The sequence below is a fragment of the Ipomoea nil genome, unplaced genomic scaffold (genome assembly GCF_001879475.1).
Source record: "Ipomoea nil cultivar Tokyo-kokei standard unplaced genomic scaffold, Asagao_1.1 scaffold0317, whole genome shotgun sequence".
Lineage (NCBI taxonomy): Eukaryota > Viridiplantae > Streptophyta > Magnoliopsida > Solanales > Convolvulaceae > Ipomoea > Ipomoea nil.
In genome coordinates this window covers 5,763,174-5,775,508 of record NW_017616745.1, presented here as the reverse complement: position 1 = coordinate 5,775,508, position 12,335 = coordinate 5,763,174, and the positions used below count along the sequence as shown (strand labels likewise).

Genomic DNA, 12,335 nt, shown 5'->3' with positions numbered 1-12,335 from the left:
TAATCAAAAGTGAAGGGAATATATATTTCAATCAAGATTTGGGTTAGATGTTTGCAGTCGATCGTTCTCAAAAACTTATACCGTTTGTCATCAGAAAATTTTACAAATGCCACTCTAGCGCACGCCTAAGGCCTAGCCATTCACATTCACACGGGATTGAGACACAGCACTCTCTAGTTACAACGGGACCTGGAGAAACTACAAACGTCAGATCATACAGAATCATTAGGATTAGCCTCTAGAAGAAGCGTTTGAATGGGTGGGATCACGCTTTTGGATCCACCAAAGAAGCCCCTTTTTCTGATCTTGAGATCTCGAATTCGGTACTAGATTCAGTAGTGTTCCATAACTAGCGAGTGAAGACTCAAACTGCTCTAAAACCTTCACAATCTGCCAAAACTCGGGCCTCTTTTTCGCATGCATAGACCAGCATTGTTCGATCAAAGCTTTCATGGCAGGAGGGCAGTCTCCAGGAATTTTCGGTCTCATATTCTGCGAGATAGTGAAAGATTATGTATTTTAGACTCCCATCATGTAGTTATAGATCGAGGTATCATGCCAAAAACCACCTGGAATTTGCTCGTATTTAATTATACTAATGAATACTTCTGCAAGATTGCAGTTTACCCTTCAGAATTCCTAAACCGACAAGAATAAGCTTCGTATTTTTTTAGTACTACTAACTTTGTTACAATGCAGTATCTGTTCATAACTACCCTTCAGAATTCCTAGACCGACAAGAATAAGCTTCTGTTTTTTGAGTACTACTAACTCTGTTACAATGCAGTATCTGTTCATAACTACCCTTCAGAATTCCTAGACCGACAAGAATAAGCTTCTGTTTTTTGAGTACTATTGACTCTGTTACAATGCAGTATCTGTTCATAACTACCTTTCAGAATTCCTAGACCGACAAGAATACGCTTCTGTTTTTTGAGTACTACTGACTCTGTTACAATGCAGTATCTGTTCATAACTACCCTTCAGAATTCCTAGACCGACAAGAATAAGCTTCTGTTTTTTGAGTACTACTGACTCTGTTACAATGCAGTATTTGTTCATAACTACCCTTCAGAATTCCTAGACCGACAAGAATAAGCTTCTGTTTTTTGAGTACTACTGACTCTGTTACAATGCAGTATTTGTTCATAACTACCCCGACAAGAATAAGCTTCTGTTTTTTGAGTACTACTGACTCTGTTACAATGCAGTATTTGTTCATAACTACCCTTCAGAATTCCTAGACCGACAAGAATAAGCTTCTGTTTTTTGAGTACTACTGACTCTATTACAATGCAGTATCTGTTCATAACTACTTTCTCAACCTACTGAAGCACAAAGAGTCAATACTGTTTACAATCCACTGAGGCTCGAACACACAACCTCCCATATGAGAGAGCAACTTGGTGCCACTAGACTACAAGGTCCTTGGCACAAGAATAAGGTTCTAACATACCACAATGTTAATAAACATAAGACATCATGAATGTTCATTAAGGTTTGTTTCAACAAGGAAATGTTTTGTTTGCAGACATGTTAAGAACTTTTACCTTGTTAACTACAGCAAAAGCGGCTTGCATAGGAGTCATGTCCTCATAGGGGACAAATCCCGTCAACATCTCCCATAAAATGAGCCCGAAGCTATACACATCAACCTTCCGACCATAGCGCTTACGCTTGATCATTTCGGGAGCCATCCAACGGTACGTGCCCGGATCGTCACACAGAAGATCGCAGTGCGCCTCCTCACAAGCTATTCCAAAATCGGCGATTTTGAGCTGAAAATCGTGGCTGATGAGGATATTCTCGGGTTTGAGATCCTTATGGATTATGCCTTGGGAATGAACATATTCCATTCCCTTTGCGATATCCAAAGCCATCGCAACGAGTTTCTGCAAGGGGACAGATTCGTGGTCGAGCTTGTGCAGGTATGCTCTTAACGAGCCTGCTGAGAGATATTCGGTGGCAATGCAAAAAACGGGTGGCTTCGTGCATTCGCCTACGAACTGCATCAAACACACAATCCCGAACCCAATCAGAATGGTTTTCGGGTAAGGGCCAAGTCCAACACCCTGCCTCTCGAAAAACGCTACGAGCTTAGAAAACAATGGGCAATATACATAGTAGTTGGGGATTTTACCTCGATAACATTTGGATGGCGAAGACGAGACAAGAGAGCAACTTCCCGGTTAAACTGGCTCACTAACTTAGGTTCTAGGCTTTCAGTTTCGTCGACATCTGGCACTCTGATAATCTTGACTGCAACGGGCTCGTCCTTGTATATCCCGTGGTAAAGCTGGCTATGGGCTCCATGTGCAAACCTCAACCCAAGAAACAGCTTAGAAAGATCGATCAAGAACTCGTTTGTTGAATCCATAGAGGACACCCTCCCTCCACCATGATCAAAGTACTTTGTCCAACCCGATTCCTTCTGGAACTTCATTTTGCGATGGAACTTCTTCAAGGAAGGAAAATGGGGAAGCGGGCGAGTGTTGAATGGAGGGTTTGATTCCAAGCCATCGCGACACGACTTGGAATGAATCCTCGACCCAGCTGGCTCCTTCCTCTCAGACTGTAGGGCATCCTTATAGGTACAAGGGAACTTCATGATTTCCAGTTGGGACAATTGGGAAGACACCAAAAACCGCCCCCTCCTCCTCGATGCACTCAATCTGTGGAATACCTCGCTCTCGCTCGATTATTAGCAAAGGGCTGTCTCAGGTAGAGGTTCTGAACACACAATTCGCCCCGACAGAATAGTCCCTGCATCTAACATATGATAAACAGTCCCAGAAAAATTCGCCCTCCTTATCCATGAAACAACTCGATCTTGATGTTCTCCTCCACCTCCTCAGCGCGATTTCTAAAGAGAATTTCTCAAAAACCATCAAAATAAACACAAAACTCTCAAATCCCATTAAGACTAACAAGGATCAGCTTTCAACAACCTTACCACAAATTAGTAGCCACTGCAATAAGTCAAAAACATATGAAACCCTTCCTCAACATTTCACCTCTTCAACACCAATTTGAAACATAGATTCCCTCAAAAATACCTCAAAAATCATAGGAAATGAACTTCACCACCATGACCTTCTTTCAGAGCCTGAAAGATCCCACACCCAACAAATTAATTAATTAATTAACCAACTAAAAACATCCATTCTTGAAGAACTGTATTAGGAAACAAGAAATTAAATGTGGAATTTCAAGGGCATACTCCTCATTTACTCAATTGTCTTGAAAATGAAGAAATACCAATCATGACAAGTCCCATTAACCTACCAACAAAACTACCCAATGCTCCAATGCAAAATCATGGTAAGAGCCAAAACCACAAAATAAATTTAAAAACCCAATTTTTCTTGAAATAAATAAAGCACAAAGAACAGGATCCCAGATTAAGAACACTTACCAAAAAGGGTGTTTCCTCCACAACACACACTGTCTCTCATTCATCTCCTACAAGGCTACACACACTGACACGAATGCTCCTCCTTCCTGCAGTCACCCTTTCTCTCTCCTCTCCCCATCAGAAAAAGAAAAAAGTAGACAAAAACAAAAAAGAAAGAAAGAAAGAAAAGGGGTGGGTGTCAAGACTCCATTAACAACAACATCAAGAACAACAAAACTGTTCTATTCATGTCAGGGCCCTAATCCTATACATACATACATACATGTACGGTGCTTAAATATAATACATATACGTACAGCCAGCAGCTGATCCCCGTGGACCCGGTGGTTGGCGGAGGTGGAAGGTGGGGTCCAGAGGGAGGAGAGGAGATGAGGGCAAGAATGACCCAGAAAGAGAATTGAGGTGCGGTGAAAAAGGCCGAGACAAAGTTTGGATTTTTTTTAATTTTTTTTTTTTTTTTTTTGTGTGTTTTTTATTATGTACGGTTGGCGCAGTTCGCGGTGTGGCGCGCGTATAATCAAACAGTAAAAATGGTATGTGGTATTGATTTCTGAGACATGTTTTGTCGGAGGATTCATGAAAATGGAGGGAATGAGGAGTTATAACGGCTAATAAAAAGTTTGCACCAGCCGGGAATCGAACCCGGGTCTGTACCGTGGCAGGGTACTATTCTACCACTAGACCACTGGTGCTTTGTGTTGAGTGTAGTTAATGAATATCTATAAAAATTGTAATTTTAGCTATTTAAACTCAACTCAAATAAGTTCTGATGGGATATGCCCCTCGTCAATTGGATAATTGAATGGATGACTTACGGCTATGGCCCAAAAAGATTTAGCTTTATTATAGTAGAGGAAGAGGATTATATTACATTACATTTTAAAAATAAATATGTAAATTTGTAAAATTAATTTAGAAAGAATACATAATTTAAATTAGTTGATATATATTTTTAATATTATTTTTTAAAAAAAATTAGGGCTATAGACTGGTCAGACTTTAATTCCTATTTTTAGATCGAATTAAACTTCAATTAATCTAAACCGACCTAGTCCAAAAAATAAACAGGCTAGTGACAAGCCAGACCAGGACGGCCTAAGCCTGCCCATTTGACACCTCGACTGTAGCCACTAGCCATATATGGATCATTGCCTCCTTATCTACAGAACAAATTGCATAGCTACTTGTTCATCCTCGTGATCTTACAACTTCCAGTAATATATCTGGCAAATCAAGCATTCATGTACTGATATGCAGCAGATAAACATGAAGAAGAAACAGGCTTAATTAATAGCGCTGGTACCTAATAAATCAAATGGACAAATTGCAGCAAGAAATGGTGAAAAGTGAAAACCCAATCAATTAATAATGATCAAGCAATCATAAGTTTCTCCACTCACTAAAACAAAAAGATTTTGAGAAAAGGAAGAAATTGAAGGGAGCTGTGATATTCTACGCAACATTCCAAAACAAAAGCATAATTGAAATAGTAAGTAATAAACACCATAGATTCAAGAGGGTAACAGTAATTTGATATTCTGGTCATATTTCAAACTCCTTAATCGTATAGAAAGACAGCCATGGCTTCACTCTGCCATTCCGTCATCATCATCATCGCCTTCATCATCATCATCATCACCGTCACTCAAACGAAGACCAGCAAGCTCCTCCAGAGGAATCGTGGGGAAATCATCCCCGTCAGTCATAGATGCCATTTCCGAGGGTTGGTATTCTCTATTGCGGTACAATGATATGTTGAACCTCATTTCAGGATTCTCCTCCAAGTCTCTCAAGAACTGTTCATATTCTGAAGTCATCTTTTCTTCGTTGTCTTTTCCTCTGCCAGTGTCGTCAACTTCCATATTAAGAGACTTGAGCTTCCAAGCTCGAGGCTTGCCCCTCTTCCTCTGCCGCTTTTCTTCATAACTTTTCTTTACTAAAACCACCTCTGGGAGGACAAGGCCTTTGTATTTCTCTAACTCAATATCATTATTGTTGGCTCCATATAAATCATAACCAAAGGCATAATCCCCAGGGTTCAAAAGATGACCTATATGTGTTCTTACAGAGAACATTGTATCATTTTTCCCAAAATCAGACATGCGAGCTACTTGAACATCTGCCATAACATACTTTGAACCACCAATATTAACTTCAGAGGAGACAGGCTCAACATCCAAAACTATATATTCCACAAGCTGCCTACTAGTAAGCAGAGGCTTAAATGATGTCCTCCAATATTGATCAGCATCCAGAAAACAGTGCCTCAAAGTGAATGGATCCAGCAAAGCGATGCTATTGGTCACTTTAGTGCAGATCACAAGGGGACCGAGATTTCCCAAACCAACAGATACCTTTGGCGGGAGACAAATGAGATCCTCACGACATATTGGAGAGATTTCAACAGAAAAAGTATACTTGTAATTGTAGTTACTGCTTTTGATATCATGAGACACGAGTTGCTTGTCATTACGACTTCTGACTGGCACTACCTTACCCACAAACTCCACAAACTTCACAGCATGACTCCTATTACCAAAGAAGAAATCAATCCCCTGATCCATTTGCTTAATTCTTATAGCACGGGAGGCAGCATCATGCTTAAGAATAAGCTGCTCCAGATAAAAGAAAGATCTTCTATGAGAAACATGTTGCCTTAGCTGTACTGCAGCCACCCACTGATCAGGGTTAGCCTGAATACGTGAGCACGCTTCACACAACTGATCTTGGACAACATACTCAACAGTATACGCTTGTTCAAGGATTGCTCCATGCAGAACCTCTTTCTGAACTCTCAGCCTGACTTTGATCCTCTTGGAATGAGGTTCGGTCCAAATAAACTCAGCATGCACCAAGCGAACTTTATTCAAATTTTTCAACCTCTTCACACAGAAAGTAAGAAGTTCTTTCGATTCAAGTTGCGCTTTGACCCAAGTTCTAGGAGGCTGTAAATAGGTGTCACATTCCGGGCAGTGACAAATAATAACATGCTTCTGCAACCCCTCTGTTATATCAACCTCAGAGCGCAAACACTTGGCACACATATTGGCAGCATTCGGCTGCATCAATACACCACATTTGCAGCATAGAACGCTGCCAACTGTCTGAGTAACATTGAACATACCTGCTTCTTCTGCCATCATACCTATCCAGAAAGTAACAACAAGAAAATATCTTCAACCAAAAAAACATGGAATTACGGAAACCACACCCTACATAACAATATATAAGGACCGAAGACAGTACTTAAGAAGAGGAATTTAATTCTGCAGCTCAAATTATTGACTCAAGTACTACCAATATTCAAAAAAACAAAAACAATAAAATCCTTTTTCAATATTTATTTTAACAAAATCAGACGATTAGAGAGAATAAGCATTGCACAAACATGGCAAAGGATTCTACAACCACGGAAATAGATTCTCGGAGCAATTAATGTTAAAACCTAAGCAAAGGCAATGAGAAAATCATGAATAAAAGACGGCTGACAGAATTTTCTGAATCCACAAACCAAAACAGCTGTTATTTATATAGAGCATAATAAAATAAAACAGAAAGGAGAGCTACCTGCGTTCGAATTCAACATGGAGCTTTGAAGATGGTGGAGGCGAAGCAAGGATAAATAAGAATTCAGCAAGAAACAGAGGCGGCGGATAGTCGGCTGGAGAAAATGGAATTAAAGTCAGCGCCCTATTTTTGTGTGGTTTAGACTGAAATTGTCAGAATTCAGAGTTTTTGTTTATCCAGAAGATGCCGGAGGATTAAGTATACTAATTGCTAAAAAAAATTAAAAAATAAAAATAAAAATGAAAATGAACGATTCTATTACTTCGATCGAAGAAGAAATAAAATAAAAAGCAAAATTCAAGCAATTGTATTGAATTTGAGAGACTTGAAATATGCAATGTATGAAGCCGCTTATAAACACATGAGAATACTCATATCAACACAGAGCCTCCTACACATACCGAAACCAATTCAAACGCCATGAAAAAGAAGCATAAGAGAGTGAAACTAACCTGGAAACAAATAGAGGCTTTTGGATTAGGAAAAAACAACACAAAGCCGTGAATAAGCTGCGTGCGGCGTCGCGCGGAGTGAAGGAGCGGCGGCGGATAACAAATCTGCCTCGCCGGCGGGATCGACGTCTGTGAGGTTTCTGCTAAACAGAGGCGGCGGAGGGCTTTGTTAGAATAAATAGGTAATGCGTTCGGCGCAGGAAATTAAAATAAAATAGCAAAATAAATTGTGTTTAAAAAATAAAATAAAAGATAATGCACCAGCCGGGAATCGAACCCGGGTCTGTACCGTGGCAGGGTACTATTCTACCACTAGACCACTGGTGCGCTGTTATTTAGGTTGATTTTAAATCCTATACATAGTTGATTATTCCCCAAGTAACAAATAACAATAATAAAAAACTATGTAATGTACTACGGAGTATCAAACATTAATAAGGTGTTTGGTTTGCATGCAATTGAAATTATTTTCCAATATAATTCAATAGTCAAGAAAATAACATTGTTTGGTTGGAGATATTGCAATTCCATTCCCTTCATTCATTGAATTGGAATTCATGCTCCCTATTCATGAATTCTAATTCAGCAGAAGTCGGAAAAGGAAAAAATAGGAAATTAACATATTTTCTCTCAATTATTTTTTTTATTATTATTACACAAGGACATTTTAGTTTTTATGTCATTCATTTTCTTCTTATTCCTAATAATATTGATGGGTTAATACGCATAAAAGACTAATCTGTATAGCCGGTCCGTCAAGAAGTCACTTAATCGGTCCGTCGTAGCCATCAATCCGACGGGACTAAATCACTTGTGATCAACCGTACCGTTCATATCGATAGGCCTCGTAACAAAAGAAGATGTTCTCGGATCACCCTTGGAATTGTCCCAACAAAAAGCCATCCGGTCGGCCTACAATGAGACACAGCCTGCAGAGCCAAAAATGTAACTTATACGACAAGTTATAGGGGGCAACTTGCACCTGCAGAGCGGCGGCTGACAACTTGCAAAAGTAAACAGCTCTGCCTCCTCGATCAGTCAACCTACGCATAGCCGCAGAGCAACGGCCTGACCAAGCCAACGAGAAGACTCCACGTCAAGCCACTTCAGCAGGTGCATTAAATGCGTAGACCGACTTAGTTAGTATAAACAGGAGGGTCTTCCCGTCACTTCTCATATTCATCTCATTACAACAACTATTTACTATATTGCAACCTACACCGTACCCCATGTAACACCACCATGCTACTTGTAATCTTCACTCTGCAATAGCAACCTACTCATAAATTGCACTATACAGTTGCAACCTGCATCATTTGTAGCAGCCCGCTTGTAACTACTTGATACTTATAATACTACTAAGCCTCAGATTGCTCAGTCGTCACCCGGTAGATCGACCGACCGGCTGACCTATAAGCGCTCGGTTCTACTCGTTCACAAATATATGTATTCATAGTGTAATCGTAACCCCTGGTTCCATTTACGTTATCAAATATATTCTTCACTACCAAACAATGTAATTTAAATTCATACCTTATTCTTTTCTCAAAGAATTACAATTTTATCCTCCCTAATTCCTTCCTCCAAACCAAATTAAGCCATGTAAACTAAACTATAAAAATTATTAAAATAATAGAAAATATAATATAAGATCAGACTAGATAATTCAAAAATACACAAGCCACACAGGGAAAGCAAATTAATTATATCATAGACCATGATTCATATTGTAATGTGGATCATATTATTGATACATGTTTATTTTTAAATAGTAATATTAAAAATGAACTTGCAGTATACTAAAAATGAACCTTCTTTATTAAAAATGAAATTTTAAACTAGTGATCTATCTCGCAATGCACATCATAATCCACATATAATCATTGCAAAGGGCAAAATTAGGGTTTTAGGACACATTCGCATAGAAAATATATAAAATAACTTCATTTTTGCACTGATATGTTAATCGACAATAATTGACTGCCCATAATGCATGTGTGTGAATATACTTATATACGTGTATATTTGAATTAAGGTTTAGAGTTTTAATACTAATGTAAAAGTATTACATTTTTTCTAAAAAATATTATACTTTTTATTATAAGTAACAAACATTTTATTCTTGACTAGTAGTTGCACCCGTGCGATGCACGGACATATGATATAGACAAAAAATTAACAGTAGTGTAATAATAATAATAAAAAAAAAAGAATAGTATATGAAATAATTATTGAAAAATGATTAACATTGCAATTGTATTACGCATTATTGAAAACTTCTTTGTATATGACATTTGTAGTCGTACTTACAATACATTATCCCCAAGAAAATGTGTTTTCATCAATTGCTGCAAAATTATCATCTTGAGTTTGCAATAAATGTGAGGTGGTATGCATATCTCAGAATTACCATCAACTATGTTACCGATGGTTCCATCACCAATATTAGTAATTCACTTTGTAAAATTTTTAAGTTCATAAAAAATCATCACCATAATTTATCCTTTGCAAACGTAAAATTTTCTGTTAGCTTGAGTACTTTACAACTCATCCAAAGGTTAAAAAAAAAATAATAATAATAATAAATAAAAATAAAAATAAAAATAAAATTGTTTGCCCCAACAATATCTTGTGTTATTCTCTTTGGAATTACTGAGAGTATTTGACAAAAATCTCCATAAAAAAACAGTTGCCTTCCGACCAAAAGTCATATAATAGCTACATGATTTTTTGAAGCATAACAAATCTATCATTGTTTTGAACAACACTTCTAAGCAATGTTTATGTATCATTGGAGCTTCACCTGAAATTATCAACTTGCACTGTACAATTAACTCTGCTAATTGACTCGGTTGTTTTATGTTACATGTGGATTCTTCTGTTATACAAATAGCTATTGCAAATTGAGAATATAATGTGTAGTTCTTTCACCAGGTAGTAGCAAAGATACTATACCGCTAGACAACTTCCTAAACAATTTTAGGTCTTCCCATTGAATTTGATGTCAATAATGCAACAAACAATTTCCTCATAGCACATCCGGACGCCCATTGGCTTGCCTCATTTACAGCGTCAACATATTCTTTGTCATCATCTATTAATCCTCTAGCATAACATTCATCTCTGAATGACTCATACTCTATACAATCAACCATTATTATATCTGTATAACCTGTAGCACCCATGAACCTTATTTAAGATACATATAAGATAATAAATCTCACATATTCCTGGTGGCACATAGAATATTCAGTCAATTGCAAAACCCCTTTGTCTAGGATGTCATTCCCTAAGATTCTTTTTCCAAAGAAATATTGTTGACATCTCTGCATTAGTTAAACACCTTGCATCCGGGAATTCTTTTTCCAGATTATATTCTCATTTATCAAATATCCTCACTATAGCGAGATTTTAAATCATATATTAATTTCAAAAGTTGGTGTTGTCATATAGTGAACTAACATAAATGCTAATTCGTCCAATATCTAAACTCATCAATACAATCATTATCACAAATGCATTGAAAAGTAACCAGAAGTTTGCACACAAATGCACGGGAAACACCCTGAAAGTCATAGAAAATCTTATATACTATTTTTTATAAAAATTGATAAAAAAAAATATTCAATACATGGTAGGTAGTAATAATGTAATGAACTGATGAAAACTGAACCTCGCTAATCTAATGCCCCTTTACTGCTTTGATCAATAGAATGAACATCATAAGAACAATAATCCAATTACCCTGAAATTAAAAACTAACCACATGAAATTAAAGTGTGTCTAGAAGTGAATGCATGGAACAATATATAATATGATAGTCCGTATTCATTATAAAGTATCTAATGCTCAAATACTATAGAAGAGCCCGCAGATCCTTTAACACAACCATAATTTTTTCTAAGTTTCTTATGGTCGTCATCTTTATTAGACACTTTGGGAACTCCTTTTCCCCAACACCAGCATTGCCTCCATGCACATCGCAATAACCAACTACAACACCGTCGTCCTCCTCGACCGCACAAACATCAACCATTTCAAGATAATCCTCTCCGCCGACCAATGCCGCAATGACCCCCAACGAACAAATTCTGATGACTCTTGATGTTACGGACACTCTGTCATCCTCAACCTCAAAACAACTCCATCTGCCCCCTCAAGATCCTCACCAACACCTGGTGCTCCTCCAGCCAATGAGTCCTGATGTTCTCTCTTTCTCTTTCAAAATCCATGGTTGCGCCTACATAATGAATACAACTGAAATTAAAGAAAACGGACCTAAAGATTCAAGATAACTATATGTCAACGGCACTGTAGAGATTGTCATCCAGAGAGTCAAGTAGATCAAGAAACTGCAAGTTGGAAAATTTAATCATTGAAACTGGAAAAACTATGACCACAATACAATTGCTCACTTCGAAATAAATCTCTTTGGAACTCTCTAGAAAAATCAAAGTCATCTCACATTCATGCCTCACTGTTGTATGAACTCATGCCTTCTTCACAACGCCATTACTGCTCATAGCATCTCATAATTTTCTATTCTTCTCACCAGTTCATGAATAATTGAGTATTTTGATATTATTATGCACACAGGGGATAGATGACTTGGATCTGCAGACGACAATCATAATGAAGGTCGGAAAGGAAAAAGAATATCCAAAGGTCAAAAATCTTAAAAGAGAAGCTTATCAAAGAAGGTGTGAAGGCAGGGAAATTGTCTATGAAGTGGAAGGTATTACTCTGAGCGTGAAGCCATTCTATTTATATAGCCATTTGCAAGAAACATATTTATTTTTGTCATTAATGCAGCCGACTATTACAATACCCAATTCTTTGAAAATGAACAAAATGTACTCTACGTCTCTACTACCCATGAAAACATTTATTTACAGTAGCCT

At 37.7% G+C, this 12,335-nt stretch overlaps 2 protein-coding genes and 2 non-coding genes across 6 annotated transcripts; all 4 read right to left on the bottom strand.

Moving 5' to 3' along the window:
* LOC109165132 (serine/threonine-protein kinase HT1-like) lies at positions 1–3,804 on the bottom strand. 2 transcript variants are annotated; one of them, XM_019313776.1, is made up of 6 exons: positions 3,416–3,804; positions 3,232–3,293; positions 2,773–3,106; positions 2,141–2,690; positions 1,551–2,006; positions 1–492 (listed from the first exon to the last, which is right to left on the bottom strand). In XM_019313776.1, exons 3-6 carry the CDS (start codon positions 2,916–2,918, stop codon positions 232–234), a joined length of 1,413 nt encoding a protein of 470 aa, XP_019169321.1. In that variant the 5' UTR covers positions 2,919–3,106; positions 3,232–3,293; positions 3,416–3,804; the 3' UTR covers positions 1–231. The 2 variants fall into 2 exon arrangements, with proteins under 2 accessions (XP_019169321.1, XP_019169329.1); XM_019313784.1 differs by lacking the exons at positions 3,232–3,293; positions 3,416–3,804 and having other exon boundaries at positions 2,141–2,645; positions 2,693–2,858.
* A 232-nt stretch (positions 3,805–4,036) lies between these two features.
* Positions 4,037–4,107, bottom strand: TRNAG-GCC. The gene has a single exon. It is a non-coding gene; the product is annotated as a tRNA-Gly (tRNA).
* Positions 4,108–4,757: 650 nt separating this feature from the next.
* On the bottom strand, positions 4,758–7,633 carry LOC109170881 (60S ribosomal export protein NMD3). Of its 2 annotated transcripts, none has more exons than XM_019320025.1 (3): positions 7,435–7,633; positions 6,983–7,125; positions 4,758–6,560 (listed from the first exon to the last, which is right to left on the bottom strand). In XM_019320025.1, exons 2-3 carry the CDS (start codon positions 6,999–7,001, stop codon positions 5,002–5,004), a joined length of 1,578 nt encoding a protein of 525 aa, XP_019175570.1. In that variant the 5' UTR covers positions 7,002–7,125; positions 7,435–7,633; the 3' UTR covers positions 4,758–5,001. The 2 variants fall into 2 exon arrangements, with proteins under 2 accessions (XP_019175570.1, XP_019175564.1); XM_019320019.1 differs by having other exon boundaries at positions 6,983–7,076.
* A 57-nt stretch (positions 7,634–7,690) lies between these two features.
* On the bottom strand, positions 7,691–7,761 carry TRNAG-GCC. The gene has a single exon. It is a non-coding gene; the product is annotated as a tRNA-Gly (tRNA).
* Between the last annotated feature and the right edge of the window lie 4,574 nt (positions 7,762–12,335).